At 39.1% G+C, this 27,553-nt stretch overlaps 1 protein-coding gene across 3 annotated transcripts; it reads right to left on the bottom strand.

The window, feature by feature from the left end:
- Positions 1-481: 481 nt before the first annotated feature.
- Cdc7 (cell division cycle 7) lies at positions 482-27,553 on the bottom strand. Of its 3 annotated transcripts, none has more exons than XM_008826824.3 (12): positions 27,432-27,553; positions 26,591-26,772; positions 18,685-18,768; positions 18,133-18,268; positions 13,438-13,531; positions 13,215-13,357; positions 11,857-12,106; positions 11,131-11,226; positions 9,952-10,130; positions 9,124-9,206; positions 6,595-6,744; positions 482-1,491 (listed from the first exon to the last, which is right to left on the bottom strand). In XM_008826824.3, exons 2-12 carry the CDS (start codon positions 26,709-26,711, stop codon positions 1,067-1,069), a joined length of 1,761 nt encoding a protein of 586 aa, XP_008825046.1. In that variant the 5' UTR covers positions 26,712-26,772; positions 27,432-27,553; the 3' UTR covers positions 482-1,066. The 3 variants fall into 3 exon arrangements, with proteins under 3 accessions (XP_008825046.1, XP_008825045.1, XP_029416348.1); XM_008826823.3 differs by lacking the exon at positions 27,432-27,553 and adding an exon at positions 27,259-27,386; XM_029560488.1 differs by lacking the exon at positions 11,131-11,226.

Raw genomic sequence — 27,553 nt, 5'->3', positions numbered from 1 at the left:
CAGCAGATCTAGCCCCCAGGCTTATTTCCCTGGGAAGTCTGCTGTGCTCTCATAGACATGTATCACTTTGGAGTGTAAATAATGCATAAATCTCTATATCTTAGGTTCCTTTCTATTCTGTCTACTTCGTTGTATCTCTTCCCAACCCACCCAAGACTCCAGTAACCGTTCCTGTTGGAGCAAGACCAACATAGAACAGGTTATAGGAATCTGGATGCTCCAGCAGAGGAAAAAAGATTTCCAGTAATATTCTCAATTCTATGTTCACTTTTCCTTGTAGCAGCGACATAATTATACAAACTAAGATGGTGAAAAAAATGCACTCGAGAGAGAAAAAGCAGCATTCTGGACTATTAACATTCACCTTGGTTGTAAGGACTTTGTGTTATCAACCAGTGTGCACATTATTAGGTTCCCAAGTATAAATACACATAGTATTTAATAAAGCACCCATAAACTTTGTAGAAAACACTGTAAAATCTAGAAGGAGAATGAGTATATTTAGTGAAGCAGAAAAGAAAAATCCATGACAAGTTTTATACAAAAATGCTTTTATGAAATGCTTTTAGAAAATGGATAAATCTAAACTCAATTTCAGATTTAAATGTCTGTCCTGTGACAAACATTTCTGTTCAGTAACTGTTTTTGTATTCACAAAAGATATAACGTACACCTGCAGGAAAGGAAATTATATTCTTTACCTATGAACTACTCAGGGCATCAGCACCAGAACAAATTCCCCCAAAACACTCAGTGCTTGTCCTATCACAAACCTGGAAACGGTCTTCTGACTCATTTACTCTCTACTATATGCATTACTTTTTAAGACTTGCACCCTGAACTCATGTGCCAAGTTAAAACTGCTCTGGGGTGGTTTTAACTCAAAATCATGTCAAGAACTTTCCCAGGCACTTTAAGAATTCTTAATCTATATTTTACCATCTGCCACTAAGGCAAATACTACAATTTTAAAATAAATTATTCATCCTGACCTGGACTTAGATCAAAACAAGAACTTGTGATCCCATCTCACAACACACACCAGTAATTAAATGAAGAATCATTACTAGGAACTCATATCTTTAAAGAATGGATGTAACAAGGCTGATTCTGCTGTTATTCTTGAAGCTGGATTTAGATCCAGAAGTTTATCAAGCAGGTCATAAGCTTCATCAGGTACAGCGTCCCAGCCTTGTAAGTTCGCAGTACACTCATCACAGTGAGTCCTATGGCCATTATTGTCCCCTGTATACAACTGATTCCCATTACTGTCCTCTGTATACAACTGATTCTCTAAGTGCTGTGCTTGCAAAGTTTGTACCCGGTAAGAAGCTTGGTTGTCAGTCTTCTTTGAAAAAGCAGGGTCATGAGACGTACACTGTGACACATCACTTGTTAATTTGGGAGTGTTAGACTCTACACCCCTGAGCTTCTCACAGAGTTTCCTCAAGTCTTGTGCTGGGACTTCTTTGCTACACAAAATCAATTTGCCTAAAAGTGAAAAAAAATGTTATTATATTATTTGAATATATCAGAAGTATCTCATGAGAAACATATAAATGTAGCCACATGACTTGCAAGTAACTATATCTATATCTGAGTATAAGACAGAGTACCACGTGCTATTTTTAACTTGTATTCAAATTTGACAGTTGAAAGGAGAAAGAGAAAGCGGGGATTTAGTAAGCTATGCCAGGCACTAGCTTGACTCTGCCAACTTCTTCCACTTCCTTTTATCCTGCCATAATTCAAAACAATTTTTAAATTATTTTAATTTTATGTGTATTGCCTGTATTACCTGCATGTGTGTAAGTGCACCTGTTGTGCAATGCCCATGTAGGTCAGAAGAGGGCATTGAATACCCTGGAACTGGAGTTGTGGACAGCTGTTAGCCTCAATGTGGATGCTGGGAACCAAGCCCGGATCCTCTGCAAGTGCAGCCAGTGCTCTTAACTGCTGAGCCACCTCTCCAGTCCCGCTTCCATAATTTTTAACCAGCTAGAGCTCCCGCCCTTCATCCCCTCTCCCAAGCCTCTAGGTCTTTGACAGCATGGCTCCTGTTTTTGCTTAGGATGTACTTCGTATGTTCAGGAAACTCACTTGCATACATCTCTACTTAGCTCAAGAACTCAATCTGTGAGTTCTGATACTCAGTTCTTTTAAAGTCTCTGTTAAGGCTGGACAGAGGGTTAAAGGTACTTTCTGCTCCTGCAGAGGACCCAGGTTCAGTTTTCTGTGGCTACATGGTGGCTAACAACTTAATGTAAACTCCAGTTTCAGGGGATCTGACGCCCTCTTCTGGTCTCTCTGGGCACTGTACATGTGTTACACTTAACATACATGCAGGCAAAACACTCATTCACATAAAATTAAAATAAATAAAATATTTTTAAAATAATTAAAAATTAAGTCTCTTATACTCTGCAATGAGTTGAATTATTACTTTTAATGCCATAACTAATAAAAATTGCCTGTCTCACCTAATGAACTGTGAACTCTTTAGAGGGCTATCTTATTATCTTTAAACCCCTTAAACCTACCCATTTCTTGGTACAAACTAAGTGTTCAGTTAATGTCCGTTGGACTAAACAAAAAAGCATTATCTACTTGAGTCTCTCTGTTCAAATGTTACATTCTTAGAGATGTTGCTCTTGACCAACCTATCCCAAACAACAGCTGAGCCTTCTGCAGTCCCTTTCTTTCTGTCTTTCTCAACACTATTCATTACAAATATCTTCACCATTAGAGTCAAACTTTATGAGTGCTGACTTACATACGAATGCTGTACATGACATATAAAGCCTCACGCATGTTCATGAATGAATCAATAAACAAACCAGATCTCAGGTTTTAAAAAATATATAAATATCAGACTGGGGGGATGGCTCAGGGGATAAGGTACTTGCTGTGCCAAGGGTGAGGACCAGAACTCTGATTCCCAGAACCCACGTAAATGGCCCACCTGTAGTTACAGGGTTAGAGGGCAGAGATGGGGTCCCCAGAGCAAGCTAGTTAGCAGACTAGCCATACCAGCAAGCTCTGAGTTCAACTCATAGAGATCTGACCTCAATGAATACAGTGAAGAGCAAAAGATAAAAGATTCCTCAAGTCAGCTTCAGACCTCTGCTAACAGATACACACGCGCACACACAGCACATGCAACACATAGGCCACATACACAAAAATTGTTTAAATATAAATGTCCCGCTGGAGAGATGGCTTGGTGGTTACGAATACTCGCTGTTCTTCCAGAGGACCCAGGTTCGATTCCCAGAACCCACATGGCAGCTAACAACTGTCCACAACTCCAGTCCCAAGGGATCCCACACCCTCTTCTGACCTCTGCAGGCATTTTACAACACGGATTCACTTACATATATGCAGGCAAAACACTCATATACATAATAAAAAAATAATAAAAACATATCTTAAATACAAATGTCTTTAAAATAACTTCCCACAGCTTATTATCAGACATAGGCAAAAATACGGGCAGAAACGGGCATCATGGACTATTTTTGCCCTGTACGTACTTAAACAGAAATGCAGCTTTAAATAATGAGTTGTGCGTGTAGATTCCTTAATGAAGTATGTGAGTTGCCAACAAAGCAGTCTGGGTAATAAAACATCACTTTTACATATTTTGGTATAATTACTGGACAGGAAAAAGGAGGACAATGGACAGGAAAGGAGAAAGCAAGGGAAACAAATCAACACAAACTAAGTTTGGTAAGGGTACAACCTATCAATCCTCTTTTTAACTTTTAAAACTATCAAACTATCATTTCTACTTTCTCTAGGGAATTCTAGCCAGAGGAAGATACTTTATAGTTTTATTTCTTAATTTATTAGCTTTATTGTTGACACGAGATAGTTAACAATCTGTTTTGCCTGTCTCAAGATATACATATGTGTCAATTTTGGCACATGACCAAAGAGACATGTATTCAGGAAAGCAACCTAATTAACACATCTAGTCAAATTATATTTTGTTAGACTGCTATGTGTCAGACATTTGTTTGAGCTCAACATTTTCTTTGAACTTATTTGATGGAATTAAATGAGTTATTTAATGACTACTTACAATGGGGCGGGTCTAGGGCTGAGGAGACAGGGCAGGTTCCACACTAAACGGGCTCCCACTGCGCATCTCAGGAAGTCAGTACTTTATGTTTTGAAGGGAACAGACTTGTGGGCACTGAAATTTTGAGTCTTCTGTGCTCAGCTCCGAGTTCTAAGATCTGACTGAGGTATCTACAGAAGCTGCACTAGAAAAGCCTGGACTCACTGCTACCCGGTATGTATCCATTTACTTTGGTTTTTCTTTTTTTGGTTTTTGTTTTGACACAGGGTCTCCCTGTAGCCCCAGCTGGCCTGGAACTTGCTATGTAGACCAGGCTGGTCCCAACCTGACCTCACAGAGATCTGTCTGCCTCTGCCTCCTGCTATCCAACATTTTAATAAGAAAAGTACTATAATGGTAAATTTCTTTTCTTTCTTTCTTTTCTTTTTGAGGTAGGGTATTGCGCTGTAGCCCTAGTTGGGCTGGAACTTGCTACGTAGACCAGGCTAGCCTCGATTTCAGAGATTCACCTGCTTGTGTCTCCTGAGTGCTTGACATGGGCTACCACATCCAGTTCTACAATGATAAATTTCTAAAAGCCCCAATTTGCTACCAAGGCACTTGCCCTATCAGATGTTGTACTTCCAATATTGACCCCCCCATCACAACTTTAACTATCAATGAAGGAAATTCACGCTTATCAACAAAGTATTTGGTGCTGGCTGATAAACTTCATATTCACGAACTTTTCTTAAAGTTGTTTAATGGTGAATGGAAGTTTTTTCTCCATTAATTGAGAACAAATGTACTCAAGCTATATTCTTTGTGATGCAATACTAGTTTCAAGATATCAATAACACTGTTTCCTTTTATGTATTATTCATCCCATTAATTTCAAACAAAATTTTCTTATAATAGGTAGAGGACAGGTACAAATTGAAGACATAGTTGTAGAAATTTTTCCTGGCAAGCCTGCTTTGAGACTCTCCTGAAAACCACCACATAGTTTTCCTTCTGCATTAGACCTTGGCACTGGTCCCAAGCAGGGCATTTTTGCAGTCATTCTTAACTAGAAGAGTTCTTGGTCTTTAAATTGACAAGCCAGAAGACTTCCCAAGTATCCCATTTTTCTATGAATGGGTAGGCTGAGGGCAGACATATGTGGTTCTTAAAATTTGTCAGTTAATTCTGATATGTACTTTTAAGAATTATTGATCTGGGACTGGGCACATAGCAGCTCAATTAACTGAAACTCTGTCCATAGGGGTATTCAGTATTACCATCTGACTCAAGAATATACCTAAACTCTTAGAAAGGATTAACTACAATTACCCTTGGAGAACAAATCCAAAGTGGACACTTGAGTTTGAGCAAGGCTAAAATAATTTTCTGGTGTCTTATAAAATGCATCATCTCAGTCACACTGTGTTCCAAAGGGCATGATTTCCCATGTTCAATATAGGCTTATGGGCAATGTGTGGTGATGCACAACTTCTCAGGAAGCAGAAGCAAGCAGATCTCTATGAGTTCCAGGCCAGCCTGGTCTACATAGTGAGTTTCAGGCCAGCCAGGACTATAGAGTGAGACACTGTCTCAAAAAATAAAACAGGGGCTGTAGAGATGACTCAGAGGTTAAGAGCACTAGCTGCTCTTCCAGAGGATGCATATTCAGTTCCCAGCACCTACATGGGGGCTCACAACCCTTCATAACTCCAGAATTTAACACCCTCTTCTGGCCTCTTCAAACACTGCATGACACACATGCACTTTCATACATGCAGGCAAAACACCCATACACACAAAATAAAACAACTTAAAAAATAAAACAAAATAAAAACCGATAAAAAAATCAAAATACTGTTCCTCAGAGTTCTAATGCCCTCCCTGCATACTATGATAGTTCCACCCACTTTTCAGCTCCAACTACCATTTATATCATGACACTTAACCATGTTTCCAGCCTAGCTCCGTCCCTGAACTTCAGATACCTTTTATTTTGCAGCACTTTTTTCATTCCACCAGAAAGTCTTCCATTCATTTCACTTCTCTGCTGCCCTAACCCCAAGAAAACTAATGGCTAATACACATTTCTATTCTCTTTTTCACTGTAGTTCTTATAACACTACATTATAGCTGTTTCCTTGTTAGACTAAAATCAGTCCTAACTTCAGTACCAAGTAGAATAGCTGATATTTAATATACAACAAAAGGTTAAAACTTATTACAAATATTTATGTAATAAAAGTCAAACTGTAATTAAAGAGTTAACATCTTATTACTTGTTTAAGACTACATAACTGATTTCTTCTAGTTGGTTGACAAAAAAGATTACAAAGTTGAGCTTCAAATAGTAAGTCATTAAGTACTCTGTATTTGACAATATTACATTATTTTCAAGCAAGTGAATAATTTCCCAAGATTAAATAACTATGAATATTGAACAAGTTTATTTATAAGGAGATTTGATAATAATTTACTAGGAGATAATAAAAGGCATCTGTTTTTGTTCTATAATATACAAAGCTGCTTACCAAAAGTTTGAGCAGCCTGGATGGTTTCCTTGGATCCCCGAATTGTCATAATTTGAGCCAAAGCAGTTAAATCATCACTGGCTTTATAAAATGGATACCGTCCACTAAGCAAAGAAAGGAATATGACACCTGCAGACCACATGTCAATTGCTGTAACAGAAAACAAACTTTAAACAACAATCCCAGATCTCTAATTTCACCATCTAAATCAGTAGCTCTATACCCTTACTGTGCACTTTCATCTTGGAAGCCTCAACAAATTAGGATACCTAAGCTTGACCCAACAGAGGTCCCCACCAAATAGTTCTCAGTGATTTTAATATACAGCCACAACCCTGTTTCGACATCCTTACTACAAACTAGTTTTCTTTCTTGAATGCATAGGTGAATTGCACAGGATATTTCATCATTAGAAAACTGTAAGTAAATGTAAATTTTATAAGATCAAAGGAAATTAAAGAACAGCTGTGGGGGGGGGGGGATCTGGATGCCTCTCAAGAATTATGACACAGGAGTGCAAGTGCACTCATTTTAGTGAAATGTACTGACCGTTAAGATTAGCTCAGCTATAGCCCTGGGTTTGTGCCCCAGCACCACCAAACAAAAACAAAAAAATGACTAGCTCAGCTTTAATTAAGAAGTTCATGGGGCTGGAGAGATGGCTCAGCAGTTAAGAGCACTGACTGTTCTTGCAAAGGACCCGGGTTCGATTCCCAGCACCCACATGGCTGCTACGAACCATCCTTAACTCCAGTTCCAGGGGAGTCCAACGTCCTCTTCTGATTTCCATGGCACTGCACGACACGGGTGCACTCACATACATGCAGGCAATATACCCATGACATAAAATAAAAATAATAAATAAAAAAATGTATATACAAAAAAATACTTTAAAAAAAAATTCATGCTTTTTCTTTTAGGGCCATCTTTCCTCCTAACTGTCCCAGTATTTATTAACAAGTTACTACTCTGTTCCCTTGGCCACTCATCACTGGTCTAGGTTTCATCTGTACTCTTGTCTGCTCCTTCAATCTTTGTTCCAAGCCTAACATGCTGAGGTGCCTCAGAGTTCCTTCCCTGCACATTCTCCCTGACAGTTCCATCCACTTTACAGAGCCCACTACCATTTATATAAAGACACTTATTGTTTCCAGTCCAGCTCCTTCCTGAAGCTTCAGACTCGGCTTTTATTCTGCAGGACATTTCTACTTGAATGTACCACAAATATCTCAAACCAGTTACCACCCAATCCAATTTTACTTTTCCCTGTAAACCAGTTACCTCTCCCTCATCCTCCACCTCATTTTCTGGTACATATCCAAGGCCCTCAGGCTACTAATGCGATAAATATCTGGATGCCTTTTCCCTCTGTACCCTATGCTCATGTTTTGATGACCAATTACCTACTAAACTCTGTTTTTCCAACTTCTTACCTTTCTTTTCATTCTTGTTACAAATGTCCTTATTCGTGTTTTAACTACCTCTCACCTGGACCACTGTAGGATACCAGCCTCTAAATCTATTCTTTCTGCATATGTGCCAGAGTGACCTAGCTAGAATCAATACCATCTGGTTTCCTTGAATGGCTGTCTATATGGTACACAGCCAAAGCTGTTTAACAAGTGTGATCTGGACCTCTTTCCAGGTTTATTTCTAACCATTTCTTGACTTCCATTTTACACTCAAACGACACTAAACTTTTAAGAATTTCCTGCATGGCGAGACTATGCTATTTCTTGAGTTCCTTAGTTCATACTCAATGTTAATCCCCCAACTCTCCTTTATGGTCCTTTCTCAGAGGTCATCCCTTCCACGAATTTCGTTTATAATCCCTCGGGGTAAGGTAACCCCTCAATACCTTGTACAGTTTTATCATCATATTTGAAAGGTCATTTTTTAATTCTGAGACTGTGTCCTAACTAGAATGTGAACAGATGGTCATTCTATTTTGCATTCTACATTACTAGCAAGCACAGGACAACCATACAATCAATGGATACATTTCTTCAAAGCCCATAATCCAAGAGGATAGCAGGAGTCATCTATTTATTTAACACAGTGTCCCCTTGAATTCCAGCTTTGTTGGACAACTTTCTGGATTTTAGAAATCTTTTTCAAAATCTGTTCACTGCTAGTACACTGTTTTTGTCATAACAAAAAAAATAATTTTAATCATTTCTTATCTCTACCACAGAAAACTTTTGAAGTACTAAGTAAACAGCTACAATTCTAAAGCTGACAAAAGCTACTAATTACAGCTTTCCAAAGGGGATGGTAACAAAATTCCTAGTGAAATTATCTTTTAAATAGAAGCAAAATACAATCTAGGGGAAAATGTCCTTAAAATGAAAAAAAAGATCATAACTTCCATAAAGAAATACACTATCTGAAAAATGGGAATGTTATACTGCTAGACATGTTTACAGCATTTAAAACTGGAAAGCTCAATATTATAAATAATGATCACAAAGTAAAATCTATCTGGAACAATCCATTTGAGTTGGACTGTGTATTTCTAATGTGCCATACCTGTGGTTTGATTGGGACACTTTGTCAAGACTTCTGGGGCTCTAAATCCTGGTGTGCCCGCCCGGGGGGCAACCTGCTGACGCCTTATGATAAAGAAATAAGATTTCCTAGTTAGTTACACTAAAATTTATTCATTTAAGTAAAAAACGTGCATTCACACAAAATCTTGTCTTGGTGTCAGTATAAATAAAAATTATCATAAAGAAATGGAAAATCTAATGTGATAAACGTCCTAGATTGTTTCTACACATTTCCCTCACCAACTCTGTTCCCGGCCTTATTCCAGATTTTAAGGCCACTGCTTATAAAATATAAAAAGATGATAGATAATAAAAAACCATAATAGAAAAATTGAACATAGCAGGAATTTATATAAAAATGATGCTTGGAGGTGATTGTTAATATACTTATTCATGTGTAGATTTGAGTTAATCAGGAAAGAGACAATAAAAACCAAGTTTAATGGAAACAGAAAAATGGCAAAGAGGAACTCTTGTTATTGGTCCTGGTTATTCCACTTGGGAAAGAACAAAGAAAACTCTATCAGCAAACAACATAAGCAACTTGGGCATCTCCAAGAGCCACTCTCTATCCCTATTTGCAGGGAAGAGCAAACATGTTTTTCGGAAACAGCATGTGTGTTAAATGAACAATATATGACAACAATAATCATCTGCACTTTGAAGTCCTGCTGGGCATCGGGCCTGTAGCTCACAGATCCATGTTACTCTCCTTACTCATTAAACCAATATCCCACTTAAGCGATTTCAATTTCTGATCTTGTGGGCAGCATGCTGGTGACTTTACAGCACCATTGAAACACATTACCTTGAAAGGCAAATACTGCACACTTTATCTGTTCCATAACAGTCGCAAGTCAAGACAGATGGATAAGAACTGGCAGTTTTCTTTATCACGCCACTATTCATAACTTTAGTAGAAATGCCCTTCTTTTTCGTTGTTAGCTTTCTTGATATTATATCCACAGTCTTTGACTGCTTTATGAGCTATAAAAGAAAAGTCATATTTTCTATTCTCAGGACATTTAGCATGATGCCTTTGAATGATAGCATGGTAAAAAGCAGTAGCAGAAATGTCTCTTTTAAAACTGCTGAAGGGGCTACTGGACTGCAAATCAGCACTTGCCTATTAAAATGTTTTAAGACCACTGGACATGGTGGCACATGTTAGTAATATCAGCATTAGGGAAGCTGAGACAGGAGGATTGCCAAGTTTGAGGCCAGCCTAGGCTATGTAGTGAGATCCTGTCTCAAAAACCAAATCAAAAAAAAAAAAAAAAAAGTTTAAAGACTTTTGTTAGGTTTTCTGCCAAACAGCATTAAAATTTACCAGTTAAGTTTGGCAAATTACTTCATTTTCACTTTATTTTTGGTCTTTTTGAGGCAGGGTCTCCCTATAGCTCCAGCTAGCCTGGCACTATGTACACCAGGCTGGCCTAGATCTCACAGAGATCCACCTGCCTCTGCCTCCCAAGTGCTGGGACTAAAAGCATGCACCACCACACCCGGGTAGTTTTCATTTTATTAGAACATTTCCTGATATATTACGAAAGTATTATAAGAGTAATAACAGTTACAGTCTAGTGTCTAACTCCATTTCAGAATCAGAACCTGCACAATTACACTGGTTAGAGTTCATTTTTTGTTTGAGTTGTCTAGCTGTCACAGCATATCCTAAGTCAATTTAAGGTCACCTAACACTGAGACACTATTAGCTATGTGGCACAACTATGCAGGTGCTAGGAGCTTACATTCTAGCCATATTCCCAATGTCCCTTTAGAGAAAGAAGAGTAATAGTTAACCAAAAACAATGAAAAATTCGACCAGAGAAATTCAGGAAAAAAATTAAAGATGAAAATTTGAGTAAATGCTCAAAGCAGCAATATCTTCTGCCAAAGCCAAACTCTACACAAAAGCTACTCTACTGAGTCCCTAAATTCTCTAAATATGCTGACTGACCATGAACTATTAAGCTACATTACTTACTTTCACTGCAGGGCTCTCATGTGAAATGGAGCTGTGTATATTGAAATTTCTTTCTCCAAAAACAGAGCGCTGGACAGAAAGGCCTACAGATCCCTCCTACAATACCAACAAAAACAAGGAAAATATGGATTACATCTGTAACACTTTCTGCCAGCTGTACTCTGCCACAGTCTCGAAAGAGCTAAATGACATGAAAGAAAAACAGCTATATCCAAGACATTCACCAACACTTCTGTGAGAGGAGAAAACAGTCTAGGCAGAACTCTGAACACTCATACGATTTCATCACAGTCCAAACACATATATTTATGTAACTAAAAAAATCTAAAGCTGCTGCATAGATGCCACGCTTTCTTGTGCAGCTAAAATGGAGATAGACACTTTATAATTTTTTTTCCTGTAACTAATATATTTTAAAAAAGAAGGGGAAAAAAGGACATTAATCTAAACTTTAGAATATGCAGGGGAAAATTCATTATTTTTCATTTTATCATATGACAAAGATCATAAATTGGTAACAAAAATTTTAGTTTGAAATAGTATGCAAAATAATTCAGTACCATTCTTAGTGGAAATCTAATCAATTCAAAACATAACAAAGGTTTTTTTATAAAAAAGGAAAACTTTTTAATCACAAGTACTAGCCTATCATTACATCTCCCTCTGTTGGCCGAAGAAAAAACATTCCTAAAACCATTTGTATCTCAAAAATGTCAAAGGTAGAACCTTTCCATCTTTTCCTTGTTTAATGTGGATTTGTGCACTGGTGTAGGGTCTTTTGACAGAAGTTTTTGTGGTAGACTGCTGATCCAGATTCTTGGATGCTGGGCGACTCAACGAACTCTTGTTTCCGATGGTTCCATTGTACCTGCTCCGTGAAGAGCCTTCCTGCTGAGCTTCGGACTGGACGAACTTGAGAAGTTCTATTTTCGTATCAGGAGTTCCTTGGGCCAAACCAAAGTCTACCAAGGCATACCTAAGTAGCAAAATTAACTCTGTTATGCTCTCAAATCACACTCGTAGAACCAGCTAAGAATTTACAAATATTCAAGCTGGGCATGGTGGCACACACCTTTAATCCCAGCACTTGGGAGGCAGAGGCAGGCAGATCTCTGTGAGATCAAGGCCAGCCTGGTCTACACAGTGAGTTCCAGATCAGGTGTGCCCTTCAACCACCCAACAGGTATTTGCTCTCCTCTCTACTTTTCTCATAGTCTGTACTCACAGGGCAGAAGAGGGATGCATAATACAAACAAAAAAGCAAAATCCTTGATTCTTCAGCAGTGGAAAAGATGACGTTACAGTAAGTATTTCTAACTAAACAAGATTAATGGAATTAAAAAGAAAAAAACAAGGGCATAAGAACCTAAGAAGGAAGCCGGGGCATGATGGTGCAGCTTTTTGTCCCAGGGAGGCAGAGGCAGGCAGAGCTCTGTAAGTTCAAGGCCAGCATGGTCTACATAGTGAGATCCAGGTAAGCTGGGGCTATAGGAGACCCTGTCTTAAAAAGACCGAAAAAACAAAACCAAACAAAAACAAAAAAACAAAACACAATAAAAACCCAGAAAGAACTATAGTTTGAATCTTCTTACCATAGTCATTGTGCTATACTTATATAAGTAACATAAATGCTACTTTCAACTTTCAGCTTATATCCCTTACCTACACAATCCACAAAAAAAGTGCATAACAGCAACTTTGGTGTTAAAACAGAAAATGAACTATTAATGTCACCTAATTCTCTCACCCCCCCACCAAAACAAAAAAACAACAACAAAAAAACCCATGAAGCCTAGAGATAAGAGACATAGGAAGGCCAACAAGTGCTACGTTCTAAATTTCTTTTAGCTAAATGCTTTTGGTTGAACCACGGCAGGCACGTCTTATGATATACATTATTTATTGAAAATAATATCTTATTTTCTTCAGTTGCATTTCCTTTCCCCAATCCTAATAAAACTTTTAAAGAAAAATCATCGGAGCTTGCTGATGCTTTATTTTATGGTGTATGTCTAAGCAATGGATGAACTCCATAGCACAAATTCAACTAGGGGTAAATATTTTCTGGGATTATTCATACTTACTTTTTCAGGCGTCTATTATATAAAAAATTGCTGGGCTTAACATCACGGTGAACAATTCCAAACTGATGAATCCGTTTCAAAGCTTTGAAGAGATTAAACATATATTCCCGCACTTCTTGAAAGGAAAGAGAATTCAAAATGTCCTAAAATAAAGTCACGAGGTCACAAAATTGTTTCAATTAAACATTTAGCTAATTAAAATTCAAGAACTATTAAAACGTACCAAAAAGGACTCATGTTCTAGATACGGCATTGCAATCACCACATGATCATTTTTCCTAAAGCAGAATTTAACTCCCATGACATTGTCTTCTCCCCTAGTGGAAAAAACACATAATGAACTTTAGAGGGAAGGTCAAATGCATGTAGCTTTATGCCTTCAAAAAAATAAGAACAATTTTAGTAATGCAAACATATTGCTAGGAAGCTCAAAATTAAATCAGAAAGCATAAATATTTAACTGACATATAAAAGATAAACTTTTAAAACAAAAATAGCACTTTATGAGTTTACTATATTCAAACATATTTACAGTTTTAACAGAATGAGAAGGGAAAGGTGAACAAGAGTAGCAGATGCTGACAGTAATAAATTTTAAAAATAAGTCACATTTATTGACCATCACTATAATCAGCCAAGCTCTGAGCTAAGCATTTTACATCATGTATGTCTACTATACTTTTTTCGTCTATTCATTTGATGGACACTTTGTTTCCATATCTTGTTGTTGTGAATAGTCCTGCAATAAACACGGGAGTGCAAGCACCTCTTTGGTATACAGACTTTTTTTCGGGCTAGGGAGGGTAGATTAAAATTTAGGGCTTTGTGTTTGTGTATATGTATGCACAAGGGCATGGGTGCACATGCACACATGTATATATAAAAAATAAAACCCAAAAACCTAAGAAAAGCAAGTAGTAAGAAAGGGTTCGTTCTGGTTCACAGTTCAAGGATATACTCCAGGCAGCAGGAGGTTGAAGGAGCTGGTCACTTCAAATCCTCAATCAAGAAGCCAAGAGCAATTCAGTTCAGGGTTCCCACCAAGGGAATGGTGCTGCCCACAGTTAAGATGGGTCTTCCCACATCAATTATCCTAACAAGACAATTCCTCAGAATCAGAGGCTAACCTTAACCAGATAATCCCTCAAAGGTATGCCTGGAGGCTTGTCTCCTAGGTGATCCTAGTGCCTGTCTAGGTGACAGTCAACACTAACTTTCATACCATCTTAAGTGGGAAGCCAAGCAAGAAGTTGGGAGAGTACTTGCAGAGAGAAGTGGTACTATTTTTTTTTTGACCCAGGGTCTCAATCTGTAGCCTAAAAACTCATGGTAATCCTCCTGCCTTGGCTCTCAAGTATTGAGATTATAGGTATGCACAGCCATGCTCAGCTTGGGTGAGTTTTTATATACATTTGGAGTCAGATGACTAAGACCTGGTAATGGGCATAACTTAGGGAAAAATAAGGAAACTGAGGATGATGACTATGTATTTGGCTTGAGATGGTGGTACCTTTTGCACAGATAAATGAGAACACTTGTGCAAAAGTTACCACCATCTCCTCAGTTGTACAGATGTGCACACCTGTATGCATCCACATAAGCCAGAGGAGGGTATCAGGTGTTGTCCTCTATCGCTCTCCACCTTATTCATTTGAGTCAGGGTCTCTCCCTGAACATGGAGCTCATATTTTTTTTATTAGGCTGGCACCCAGTGAACCCCAGCTATCTTCCTGACTCTATCCCTCACAATGCTGGAGTTACAAGTGCATTACCAGGCCCAGCTTATTACATTCAAACTCAAGTCCTCACTGTTGCACAGCAAGCAATTTTAACCACTGTGCCATTTGTCCAGCATCCAAAGCTTAAGTTTTTCACATAGGAATTTTGGAACGTGTACCAGCCACCCAAGTGGAAATGTCAAGTAGGGAGTTGAATATATACAAATCTGAAGTCATGCAAATAAAGGGGCTGAGGCTAGATATATATTTTGGGGAAACATTATTATAAGCCACATGGAAATGCAGGATATTACCTAAGGAAAAACAAAGTAAGCCTAGGATGAAACACTGGGGAATTTCAACCTTCAGCTACTATGCAGAATAAGAGGAAAAGCTAGCGAAGGGTACTGAGGAAGAAAAGAGGGAGGAGAGGAATGACTAAGGAGGGAATGATAGCACAGAAGTGAAAAGAAAGACAATGTTCAAATCAGTCATGCTAATCTCCACAAAACACTGAGGACACAAAACCATGGAAAGACACCATGGCCATGTTTGGGAGAAACTGTTAAACTCTCCATACTACCCAAAGCAATCTAAAGATTCAATATAAGTCTCGACAAAATATCAACAGCACTTTTCACAGAACTAGAAAAACAATTCTAAAATTCACCAGAATGAAAGAGACCCTAAATAGCCAAGGCCATCCTGAAGCATCACAACACCTGACCTTAAAACAAACCAGACAGCCATGTAACCAAAACAGAATGATGGGAGCATGGTAACCAACACATTGGCCAATGGAACAAGACAGAGAACACAGAAACAAACCCACATACCCAGTCAACTGATCTTCAACCAAAAACTTAACACTGGAGAAAAGGTCTCTTAATACACTGGGAAAACTGGATCCCTACATGCAGAAAGATGAAAATGAGACCCTAACTCTCACCATGTATAAAAACAAAACTCCAAATGGACCTAGGACTGGAGACCAAGAAACTACTAGAATAATACAGCAGACATACTCCAAGACATTAGTATGGGCAATGATAGGTTTTGTATGTAAGCCCCCAAAATTACAGGCAACAAAAGCAAAAACTGACAAATGAGATTAAAAAGTTTCTGCTCCTCAAGGAAATCAATCAACAGAGTGAAGACACAATCCGCATAATGGGACAAGGTATCTGAAAACTGGTTATCCAATAAGGAATTATTATCCATAGTATATAAAGAACTCTAAAAATTAACAGAAAACCTCAAATACTCTGATTAAAAAATAGGGAAATGATCTGAATAGACATTTCTCAGAAGACGACATACAAACAGCCAACATATGAAAAAATGCTCAACATCATCAATCATCAGAGAAATGTGAACCAAAATCACAATGAAATAACCACTGTACTACAATCAGAATGGCTACAATGAAAAAATAATTAGGGCTAGAGAGATAGCTCAGAGGTTAAGAGCCCTGGCTGCTCCCACAGAAGACCTGGGTTTGGTTCCCAACACCCACATGATGGCTAACAACCATCCATAACTCCAGTTCCAGGGGATCCAATGTCCTTGTCTGGCCTCCACAGGCATTGAATGAAAAAGGTTCACTTACATACATGCAAGCAAAACACTCACATACACAAAACAAAAATAGTTCTTAAAAAAATTTTAAAGATGAAAATCAAAACAGCAAATGCTGATGAGGATGTGGAGAAAGGGGAATCCTTACAGACAGCTACTATGGAAAACAGTACAGAGGTTCTTCAGAAAACTAAGGCTAGGACCAGTATATAGTTTAGCAATCCCACTACTGGGAAGAAATGAATCTGTGTTTCAAAGGGATACGGGCACACCCATGTTTACTGCAGTACTGTTCACAATTGCCAAGATATGGAATCAAAGTGTCCACCAACAGATGAATGGATAAAGAAAACATGGTACATTCATACACAATGGAAAATCATTAAGTCATAAAAAATCTGTCGTTTGGGACAACACGGATGAAAGCAGAGGACACTGTGTTACATGAAATAGGTCAGACACAAAGACAAATATATATCTTATATATGGAAGCCCACAGAGTTGATTTCGTACAAGTAGAGGGTAGAACAGGATTACTAGAGGGCAGGAGATACATGAAGGCTGGATAATGAACATCAAACAATAGCTGGGAGGAATAAAGTCTAGCATTCTGCAGTGCAGTAGTGTGACTATAGTTCACAGTAATTTATTACATATCTTACGAAGAACTATGAGGAATCTGAAGGTTTGCAACACACGAAAAAAAAGATAAACGTTTAAGGAAATGAATTAATTATCCCAATTTGATCATTATACACTTATAACAACATTTCATCATACCCCATAAATTGCAACTCTTCTGCATCTGTTTAAAAAAAAAAAAATTATGGGCCAGTGAGATGGCTCAGGGGGTAAAGGTTCTTTCCCTGTGCATGTCTGATCACCTGAGTTTAATTTCCAGAACCCACACAGCAGGAGAAAACCAATTCCTGAAAGTTGTTCACTGACCTCCAGAAACACATATGCATGCTAATAATAATAAAATAGAAATGTAAAAAGTTAATTATGTTAAATGATAACTCAGTCACGGTTGACTAACTGAAAGTAGTTTTAGTGCCAAAGAAGAAAGTGCCAACTGAGTGTGTAGTCAATGGAAGTGTGTAAGTGAGAATGGCAAGTGTAAAAAATTGAGGAGTCTGGCCATGCGAGTGAGCAAAGGACAGATAAAGCGACTGAAAGACAGAGGACAGTTCAGGAGGGTGAACACTACATCATGTTCCTAAACCTACAGGAATAACCTAGAAGAAACTGAGATGCCAAAAGATTCTGCTCTAAATACAACACATGAGATAATGCTGTCAATAGCTGTGGGGATGTGAAACAAGAGTTCCCCGCACTAAAATCAAACCTAAACCATGTGGCCACGATCGACATTTGGCAAGAAAGTTACAAAAGGACATGGAATAAGAAGAGGCGGTCAAGCCAGGTCTTAAGAGAAGCTCTGTTGGAAAGAATTAATAAAAATTTAAATTACTATTGTGAGGTTAGGGGCAAAAGCTAGCCAACAACAAACAAGTAACTGAAAACTTTTATAAAATCTCATCATTCCTATTAAACTTCCACTTTTAAGTATTACAAATTACATGTAGCCAGTTCAATTAAAACGTCTTTAAATTGCCTACCCAGCAACTGTTAGACACTGAAGTTCTGCTGCAATTCTTACTGGATGACTTGTTGGAATTAAGTGTTTTAAAGCAATTTTCTCTTCACGTCCTACTTGCAATTGTGCTGTGGCCAAATAAACAGAGCTGAAGGTGCCTATGGAACAATTTATTAGATTTTTCAATATTAGGCTTTAAAAAATATTAAGAAAACAATGTTATGAGATTAACAAATGTCTTAATGGTGTACTAGATTATTATGACTGTTCATTTTATTATAAGTATTTATTTATACAAAGTGAGATACTTTTTTTTTTGTTTGTTTTTTGACAGGATCTCCCTAGTACCAGCCCATCTGGAAGTCACTATGTGGACCAGGCTGGCCTGGATCTCACAGGGATCTGCCTCCTTCTTCCTTCTGAGGGCTGGGATTAAAGGTGTGCACCACCACGCCTGGCATAAAAAGTGAGAGATTTTTAAAAAAGAATAATGAAAAAAAAAATCAAGATTATACAAGGAAAATAGAAGGGGAAAAAATCCTTGTAAAGATAGCAAGATATACCCTTAACTTACCTTCTCCAATTTTGTCCTTGATTTTAAACACACTGACAAGCTGTGGTACAGCTTCACAAAGCTTCTCAATATCTTTCTTAACACCTATTAAGGAAGCAAGAATTCATAGTTACAATCAGTAAGAGATATTTTACAGTTTTCTTGTTATTCACACTGGCTTGAGGCAGGGTCTCACTCTGTGCCCTAAGCTGGCCTTGCTCTTGTGATTCCCTCCCTCTTTGTCTCCCAAGTGCTAGTTTTATAGGATTTGCCACCATATGCGGCTTATAATTTCTAACATGAAAAAAGAATTCACTGAAATCTATTTTAAAATAATTAGTCACAAAATTGTAACAAAACACCGTAAGTTGCTAAAAATTTGCAAGATGCAAAATTTTGACTAGCAGAAAAACAAATAGAGAGACCCAAAATTTGACATACCAAATTTCTACTCTACTGGAACTCCTCACTGAGAGATACACTGTTATTACATATTTGCCCTTTAAGATAAAAACGCTAAGTTTAAAGGAAAAAAGGCCTAAAGCGGCACAAGGTGGTACATGCAGTAGTTCTAGCTACTCAGTAGGCTCTGGCAGGAAGATCACTTGAGGCCAGGACAGAGAAAAAAAATAAACAAGAAACAACCATAACCCTAAAATGACAACGCACGCCAGTAATCCCAGACCTGGGACACGAAAGCAGGACGATCAGGAGTTCAAGGAACGCCAACCTCAATTACACAGCAAGTCTGAGGCCAGTCTGACTACATGGACCACATTTTAAAACAAACAATAAACAAAAACTCCAAGGTATAAAAATAAAAGAGCTGGGCATGGTGGTGCATGCCTTTAACTTCAGTGCTCCAGAGAGAAAGGCAGATAGATCTCTGTGAGTTTGAGACCAGGCTGGTCTACATAGTAAGTTCCAGGCCAGACTGGGTCGCATGGTAAGACCTATATTAAAAATAAATAAATGGTGAATTAACAATTGATGATGTGATCACTAGATAGCATTTTAAGGACCCAGTGCAACATTCTTGAAAACTATTTCCTTTACCAAAGACACAAAATATTACAGGCTAGTAAAAGTTTTATGCATTGAATATTCATAGTATATCCTCAGAAAGTCTACTAAAGCTCTCTAGCTTTTGAAAAAAACTGTATTAAAAATTAGTTTCAATGTTAACAATATCCTCTCTTAGATCTTAGAAAAACTGGCAAATTAAAAAAAACATTTTTTTTTAACACCCACTTCCCAGATAGCACCCTCCCATAGCCTCCCTCCCCCCACTACAGCCCTTATACTCTGATATCCCTGCTACTGTCTGCTGTGTTGTCGGCTCACCAAGCCATTCCCCATTACTTGCCCTTCTGGTGAATCTAGTCAGCCTATCTAGAGGTCTTTGTTTTAGGAGGGTCAGCTGTTCCTCATCTAGCAGTAATCAGTTGAAAAACTGGTAATTTTAAATAAATATAAAAGGAGGGCTAGATAGATGGCTCAGCAGTTAAGAGCACTGGCTGCTCTTGCAGAGGACTCAGGTTTGATTCCCAGCACCCGCATGGTGGCTAACAACTATCCATAACTCTAATTTCAGGGGAATCCAACGCTAGCACTGCACGACATAGGTACACTTATATACATGCAGGCAATGCACTCATACACATAAAATTTTAGAAAAAAGCATACACAGCTAAAATAAGGGGAAGCAGTAAGATAAAATCTAATAAACTACTGATACAAAAAAGAGCCATGTAACAATCACCAAATTTTACTGCAATATCTAGCCCAAGCATCAGCTAACTTTCCGTAACTATACCCTGCACACTTTTAAGACATTTTCAAAGCACTGCCACATGCATTATCTTTTCTTCTCCCTGCAGTGGTATGGTTTAGAACCCAGGGCTTTGTGCATTCTAGACAAGCACCCCACCACAGAGTTACTCCCGGAGTACTTGTCTTTTGAGAGAGGGTCTTGCTCTGTAGCTAAGGCTGGCCTCCTGCTTCTCCTCAATGCTGGACTACAGGCATGTGCCTTTACACTCGGTGCTCAGCTCTTCACACTATCACTATGTTGGCAGAGTAAGAATGAGAATCTTAGGAGAGAGAGATGGCTCAGTGGTTAAGAGCACTGGCTGCTCTTACAAGAGGACCCGGGTTCCCAGCACCCACATGGCAGCTAACAACCATCCATAACTCCAGTTCCAGGGGATCCATCAGTCTCTTCTGACCTCTTGTACAGGCACTGCACAACACGGGTGCACTTAGTTGCATGCAGACAATACACTCATAAACATAAAATAAAAACAATAAGTAAAAAATAAAATGTTCAAGGCTGGAGAGATTTTATAGCAGTTAAGAACACTGGCTGTTCTTGCAGAAGACCCAGGTTCGAATCCCAGCACCCACATGGCAGCTAACAACTGTCCCTAACTCCAGTTCCAGGGGATCTGACAGCCTCTTTTGTCCTCCATGGGCATTGTATGACATGGGTGCACTTACCTACATGCAGGCAATACGCACATACACATAAAAATAATAAATTAAATATTGAAAAAAAATGTATTTTTTTTTAAATACAACAATGGGTATATTTTAGAAATGAATAAATTGGTCCAGCTGTGCTTTTCTGGGAATTTAGTCTGGTATAAAAGACAGAGGCCCTTATTCTTAAAACAATGATAATTTTATCAGAGGAATGAATGCAAATATTACTAGGTAGAAGAGGCACAAGGTGGTGGCAGAGATAAACATTTCTGATAGTGCCAGCAAGCTTTCAGATGGTGTCACTACCTCAAAGAAGAAAAATAAGAACTAAAAACCTTAGAAAGAATCACCTCAAACGTGAGAGGTTCTGTTCCCATGAAGACATTTTAGGAAGAAGGAACTATTATAGGTAGAAACGCTAAAAAGAAAAGGGAACAGAAGACTGGGATGAGGAGAGATATGGAAATACAAAGTTGTCAAGAAAGGGAAAAGTCACTGGGCGTGGTGGTACATGCCTTTAGTTCCAGCACTTGGGAGGCAAAGGCAGGTGGATCTCTGTGAGGTCTTGGCCAGCCTGGTCTATACAGCGAGCAAGTTCCAGGCCAACTGGGGCTACAGAGAGATCCGGTCTCAAAATGCGCTCCCCCCAAAAAACCCCAACAAAACAACCAAAATTTAAAAAGGGAAAAGCAGAGATGATAAATGAATGCAACAGAAAGATTTTAAGTAGAAAACAGATTTGAAAGAATAAAGGAAAAGTTAAGAGACAAAATAACAAGTAAAAGAAAATCTAGTGCAGTGTTCTACTACCCTGATCCATCTAAAGAAACAGGAGCTTACGTAAGTTGCCCTCACCTTTCCATCTGTATCACGGGTGAACTGGAGGGTTCACATGGATTTCAACAGGAGGTACTATAACACAACACTGGAGGAGATTAGAACTAAATGAGAAGCATAGCTCCACTGTGAGAACCTACTGAGCAGAGTTTACCTCTGTGACTCTTAGTTTCCCTATCTGTGTATTACTGTTTGCAGTGGTGGGGAATCAAATCCAGGGTCTTGTGCATGCTAAGCAAGCGCTCCACCACTGAGCAACATACCCAGCCATGGTTTCCTCATCTACAGAAGGAAATAGTTGGGATAAAAATGTCATAATAGTATTCATAACATCTGGACAGCGCATGGACATGGTCTAAGTTCTCTCTCTCTCTCTCTCTCTCTCTCTGTCTCTCTCTCTCACACACACACACACACACACCCCTCCAAATACAGTTGTTTTTTTATATTTTACTTATTATTTTATGTGTGTGAGTGTATTGCCTGCATGTATGTGAGTGTACCCGTGTCGTGCAATGCCTTGGAGGTCAGAAGAGAACTTCAGATTCCCCTGGAACTGGAGTTAAGGACGGTTTGCAGTTGCCATGTGGGTGCTGGGAATTGAACCCGGGTCCTCTGCAAGAGCAGTCAGTGCTCTTAACCGCTGAGCCATCTCTCCAGCCCCCAGATAGTTTTTATACACAAAGCCTATCACACAGTAAATACTAAGTGTGCAAAATGCATAACTGTGGTAATTCTTACTGTTATAATTACAGTTATTAACTTTATTCCTTCAGGGCTTTTGCTTTTATTAGTCGCTGTATGAAATGCTCTATCTGAGGATGGGCTGGTGATGAGGATAGTGCACTTGTTATTTCCTGTCTCAGATCCTCTTCCCCAAATGCGTGAATAACTCACTCTTTCTCTATCTTTATGCTTTACTTAGCTCAAACATTCCCTGACGCTTTCTCTGTCTCCGACTAACTACACTTACAGTCACAATCTCGTCTTTCATCACCTTCAGGTCTTGGCTCAAACACTAATTCGTCGAGGCTTCCTCTGAGTATACTTAAAATCCAATCTCCTCCCACACTTCTAACTCTTTTAGCCTGTATTTCTTCAAAACACTAATCACTTCTGAACACAGTATTTATTTCCTTTATTTATTATCCATCTCTTTCCATTTGCTTGGGAACATTAATTTATGTTTTCTTCACTGATTTATCGCTACCATCTAGAAAAGGACCTGCAAAGAATAGATATTTAGTAAGTATGCATCACATGAAGAGTATGTTTTCAATGCTTCACCATAGAGTAAAGCTGAGTATCGGAATATGCCATGTTTATTCTGGGACTTTGTTTACTCACTTACATTTCCTATAGTTAAGGGAATCATACAATGTCACACAAACTGGAATGCTCTAAATTGTGAAAAGGGAGCACCAGTAACTATTCTGTGACAAGAGGTGCAAAGTGAATCTGTCTTGGACAAACCAAAATGGTACCTTGTAACCCGTTTTAGAGGTATGCACTTGGGTGTCAAGCCCTTCTGGAATAGTTTACCACTAAAGTAGAGACACTTGGTATGTAGTTTACACTTCACTCTTACTGAATAAATCTTTCTCATTAAACTTGGCACATACAATCTTTAAAAACCAAGTCTGCTCAAACACATAATAAACATTTAATCTGACATTTAATCTGCCTATGCCAGGCACTTTGTGCAGTGCAGCATTTTTCTTAATAGGGAAAACCAGAAAATGATTTAAACCTTCAACAATAGAAGACAATTAAGTTATAGCATATTAAGCAATGGCATGTAAGCCAAACTGTGGAATAGTCAAGAATTTAAGAAGTGTTTATGATACAGAGTAAGTAAAAGACTAGAGGAGCTGGGAGTGCTGCTCACTGGTGGAGCATGTGCCCAGCATGCACAAAACTAAATAAGTTTCCTAACACTGCAGGGTGGAGGGGGGTTAGAAATAAGCTGATTATAATTCCAACTTTCGTTTTTAAAATTATGCACCTTAGGGATAGATGGCTCAGATTGTAAAATGTTGCTGTGCAAGTATGAAGACCTGAGTCAGATCCCCAGAACTCATGCTAAAAGAAACAACTGGGCATGGTGACATACTTGCAATTCCAGTACTGCAGAGCTGAGGCACAGACAGGCAGACACTGGGGTTCACTGGCCAGCTAACCTAGCCTAACTGGTGAGCTTTAGGACAAAGAGACTGATTCAAAAAAATGGACAGTACCTGAGGAATGACACCCAAGGTGGTCCTCTGGCCTCTAAATCCAATGTGCACACATGTGCGTTTATACTTGCTTGCTCCCCCACCTCTCTCTATCTGGATCTATGTCTACATATGACTAAAGGAATGCAAGACAGTCTCAACATTGGCAATATCTAAGTAGTAGAAAAGTATTTTCTTGCTTTGGCTTTCTAAATGTCCTGCAATAAGTATATATAACTTTGTCATGTTACGAAACTCCAATAAATATTTCAAACTAAAGGGCCTTGCTATTCATCTGTCTCACTGTGTTTCCTATCATGCATTTAATACTTTTAATCACTGTGTACTCTTCTTTGTTCTAGATATATGCAAAGATATACTAAAAACTTCCAGTAACCAATCAAAACCATAACTTCAATAAGGAAAGAAGCCAGTCAGGCTTAGGTACGTAACTGCTTCATGATCTAATCTGAGCACATTCCAAATTAGACCAACAGACAGGTGCATGCCGGGACCTCAGCAGTTTTACTTTTTTTTTTTTTTTAATTATTATTTTATGTGTATGAGTGTTATGCCTGTACATAGGTAAGTGCACCCATGTCGTGTAATGCCCACGGAGAACAGAAGAGGCTGTCGGACGTCCTAGAACTGTTGTTACAGATAGTTGTTAGCTGCCATGTGGGTGCTGGGATTCGAACCCAGGTCTTCTGCAAGAAGTCAGTGTTCTTAACCGCTGAGCCATCTCTCTAGCCCTCAGTTTTACTCTTTACTGAAGTCAAGTTTGATTTCAAGCTTCAGCTTTGAAGAGTTATATAAAAGAATCACAAGGATAAAATTTCAGCATGTTTTATAAATTAACACAGGCACTGTTTATAATGTTCTATGGTTGGGTTATGTAAAAGCTATAAAACTTTTGAAAGAGGGAGTAAAATTGACCCCATTAATTTGCCAGATTTTCAGGGTATTAGAAAAGTAGTATTCCTCAGAAAATAACACTAGCACCAGATCAGATTCGGTCATACACACCCTCTTAATGAACAATGCGCACCAGAAGCCAAACTCAAGAGACAAAACAGAGCGCTAAATGATACAGGAATGATGACTATGCATTGCACTGAGTGTCTAATAACTAATAACCGAAAACAGGTGATTGTAAAAAAGGGGGGAGACAGCACCCAAGAAACTGGATACAAGTGGTATTTTAAGATTTATCTAATAGCATACAAGATGAATTTGAAAAATGAACAGAAAAGGAGGTAGGCAGCTCAGGTAAGGAATTTAATGATGATCCAAGAACAAAGAATATGGAAATGAATTAATGTGGCAGAAATGGGAAAGGAGAGAATACCACACATGTTATTTACCAGAAGATAAAACTGAATGACTGCACCCAGGGGACAAATACAAAGGGTAAGTGAAGGATAACCCTCAAGTTTAGGTGTTAGCATTGAATAACAGTGGTGTTCGTCACCATAAAGAGGGACACAAGAAAGGTACTCATTGTGTCACCAAAGATCAGCTTAGCTTTAGTCAGAAAGAAAAAATATGTAATTATTTTTAAGGTGGGTGAAGTCTTTTGGGTTGTACACATAAAGTACATACCAGGAATGAAGTAAAAAATAGTATCTATTTTGACAAACCCAAATTTCCTTAGGACCAAGATTAAGCTTTTAGGGAAAGGATAGAATCAAGTGGAACTCTATTTAAAAACATACCTATTAAATGGCCACTACCTCCCAGAATTTGTGCCAAAACAGGTATGAAGGCACACACTATTTTCTCGGGATAGGGGCTGAGAAAGGGTCTCAAGTAGCCCAGGCTGGCCTTTAACTCCTGAGCCTTCTGCCTCCACCTCTAAGTGCTGCAATCACAGGTGTCTACCACCATGTCCAGCTGGTGTATTATTTTAGTGTAGAAGAGCTGATATTTTCAATCATCTTCTAAACCTAAAGTCTGTGGCACAGCCAAACACTTCATGTAGTGAGACAGGGTTCTTTATCACTGCTACAAATGACTTCATTTTTGTCAGTGAATTCTGCTTCTGAATATTTAAGTGACAATCCCCTCCCCGTCAATGTCTAAAACCAAGCTTTATGCAGTAACGTGAGGAAAGAGAATGGATCTAGAAGAGAAATTCCAGTTTAGACACCAACAAACACGTTTTCCTAGAAAGCCACTCATATTTAGACGGTATCAACTTCATCTGTAAAATGACAGACTCTTAAAGTGCAATCCAATCCCAAATCTCGATTTTTATGAAACTATATGGACAGGTAAAACCCTACATAAACATACAGTTCACCTTAATAAGAGGGTTTTTAATGCAGTAGAAAACACAGAATGCTGCCTGAGTATCTTTAGAACTGTAGGGCTTGGTGCTAAACACATACCTGGAAGTTTAACAGTCTGCTCATATTTTTTTAAAGAGTCCTCAGCCTGAAACCTGCCACAGTCAAGCAAGGGAGAAAACACCATAGGCTCCTCCATCTGAATCGCCAAAGAGGCCTCCATCACAAACAACTGGGGTGCAAAATGCCAGCTAAGGAGTCATGGCCAGAGGGGCGAACAGCAGCTGTGAGAATCAGAACACAGAGAGAAAGAAGGTGAAATCACTCGCTGAACCAGGCACTCAACAATGTCACTGCCCTCAAGGGGTAAACATTTAAAAAACCGCACCATACGTCCAAACCCCCAGAGTAAGGGAAGTAGTGGCATTTCCAAGAAATTAGTTGCTTTACTTTCCCCACCCAGAATCCAGCAGGGGGTGGGGGGATTTCTGAGCTGCAGGCAGAGGTGGGAAGGGGCTGAGAATGCAGAATGGGGATAAGGACTCAGAGGCGGAGGAAGCCAGCCTCAGGGGATGGGGGAGGGGACCGACGGTTTGACCTGAGGATAAAGACTGGTGGTTTGCTCCCTAAAAAGACCCGCCAGGAAGCTCGTTCAAGGCCTGACTCAAACAGGTGAGGAACTAAGAGACTGAGCCAGGGGCGCCGGGCGGAGGGAGGGAAGGCGAATGAATGGGCAGCCTACAGGGAGCGAGGCCTCCAGCTCAGCTGACCTTGCTCCTCAGCCCCAACGGGAAGCTTTGTGCGCAGGCGCACACTTTCCGCCGCGGGATCCCACCGACCAAGGCAAAGGCAGAAACCGCACTGCGACAAAACCAAAACCGCAATCGGGAATGCGTTCCTAACTCCTCACAACTCCGCGCCACGGAACAAGCTTATAACTCACGGTTCGCAAGACCACGACTTCGCTTTCGCCCGGATACCTGGCTCGCCACCTCCAGGAGTGGCCCACCTAGTCGACCTACTGCGCCTGCGCGGCTCTTCCCGCGCAACTTTGAAGCGGCTTTG

Source organism: Nannospalax galili, unplaced genomic scaffold, assembly GCF_000622305.1.
Source record: "Nannospalax galili isolate Female #2095 unplaced genomic scaffold, S.galili_v1.0 scaffold451, whole genome shotgun sequence".
Lineage (NCBI taxonomy): Eukaryota > Metazoa > Chordata > Mammalia > Rodentia > Spalacidae > Nannospalax > Nannospalax galili.
The sequence above is the reverse complement of the archived record's forward strand: the minus strand, read 5'-3'. Positions and strand labels throughout refer to the sequence as shown.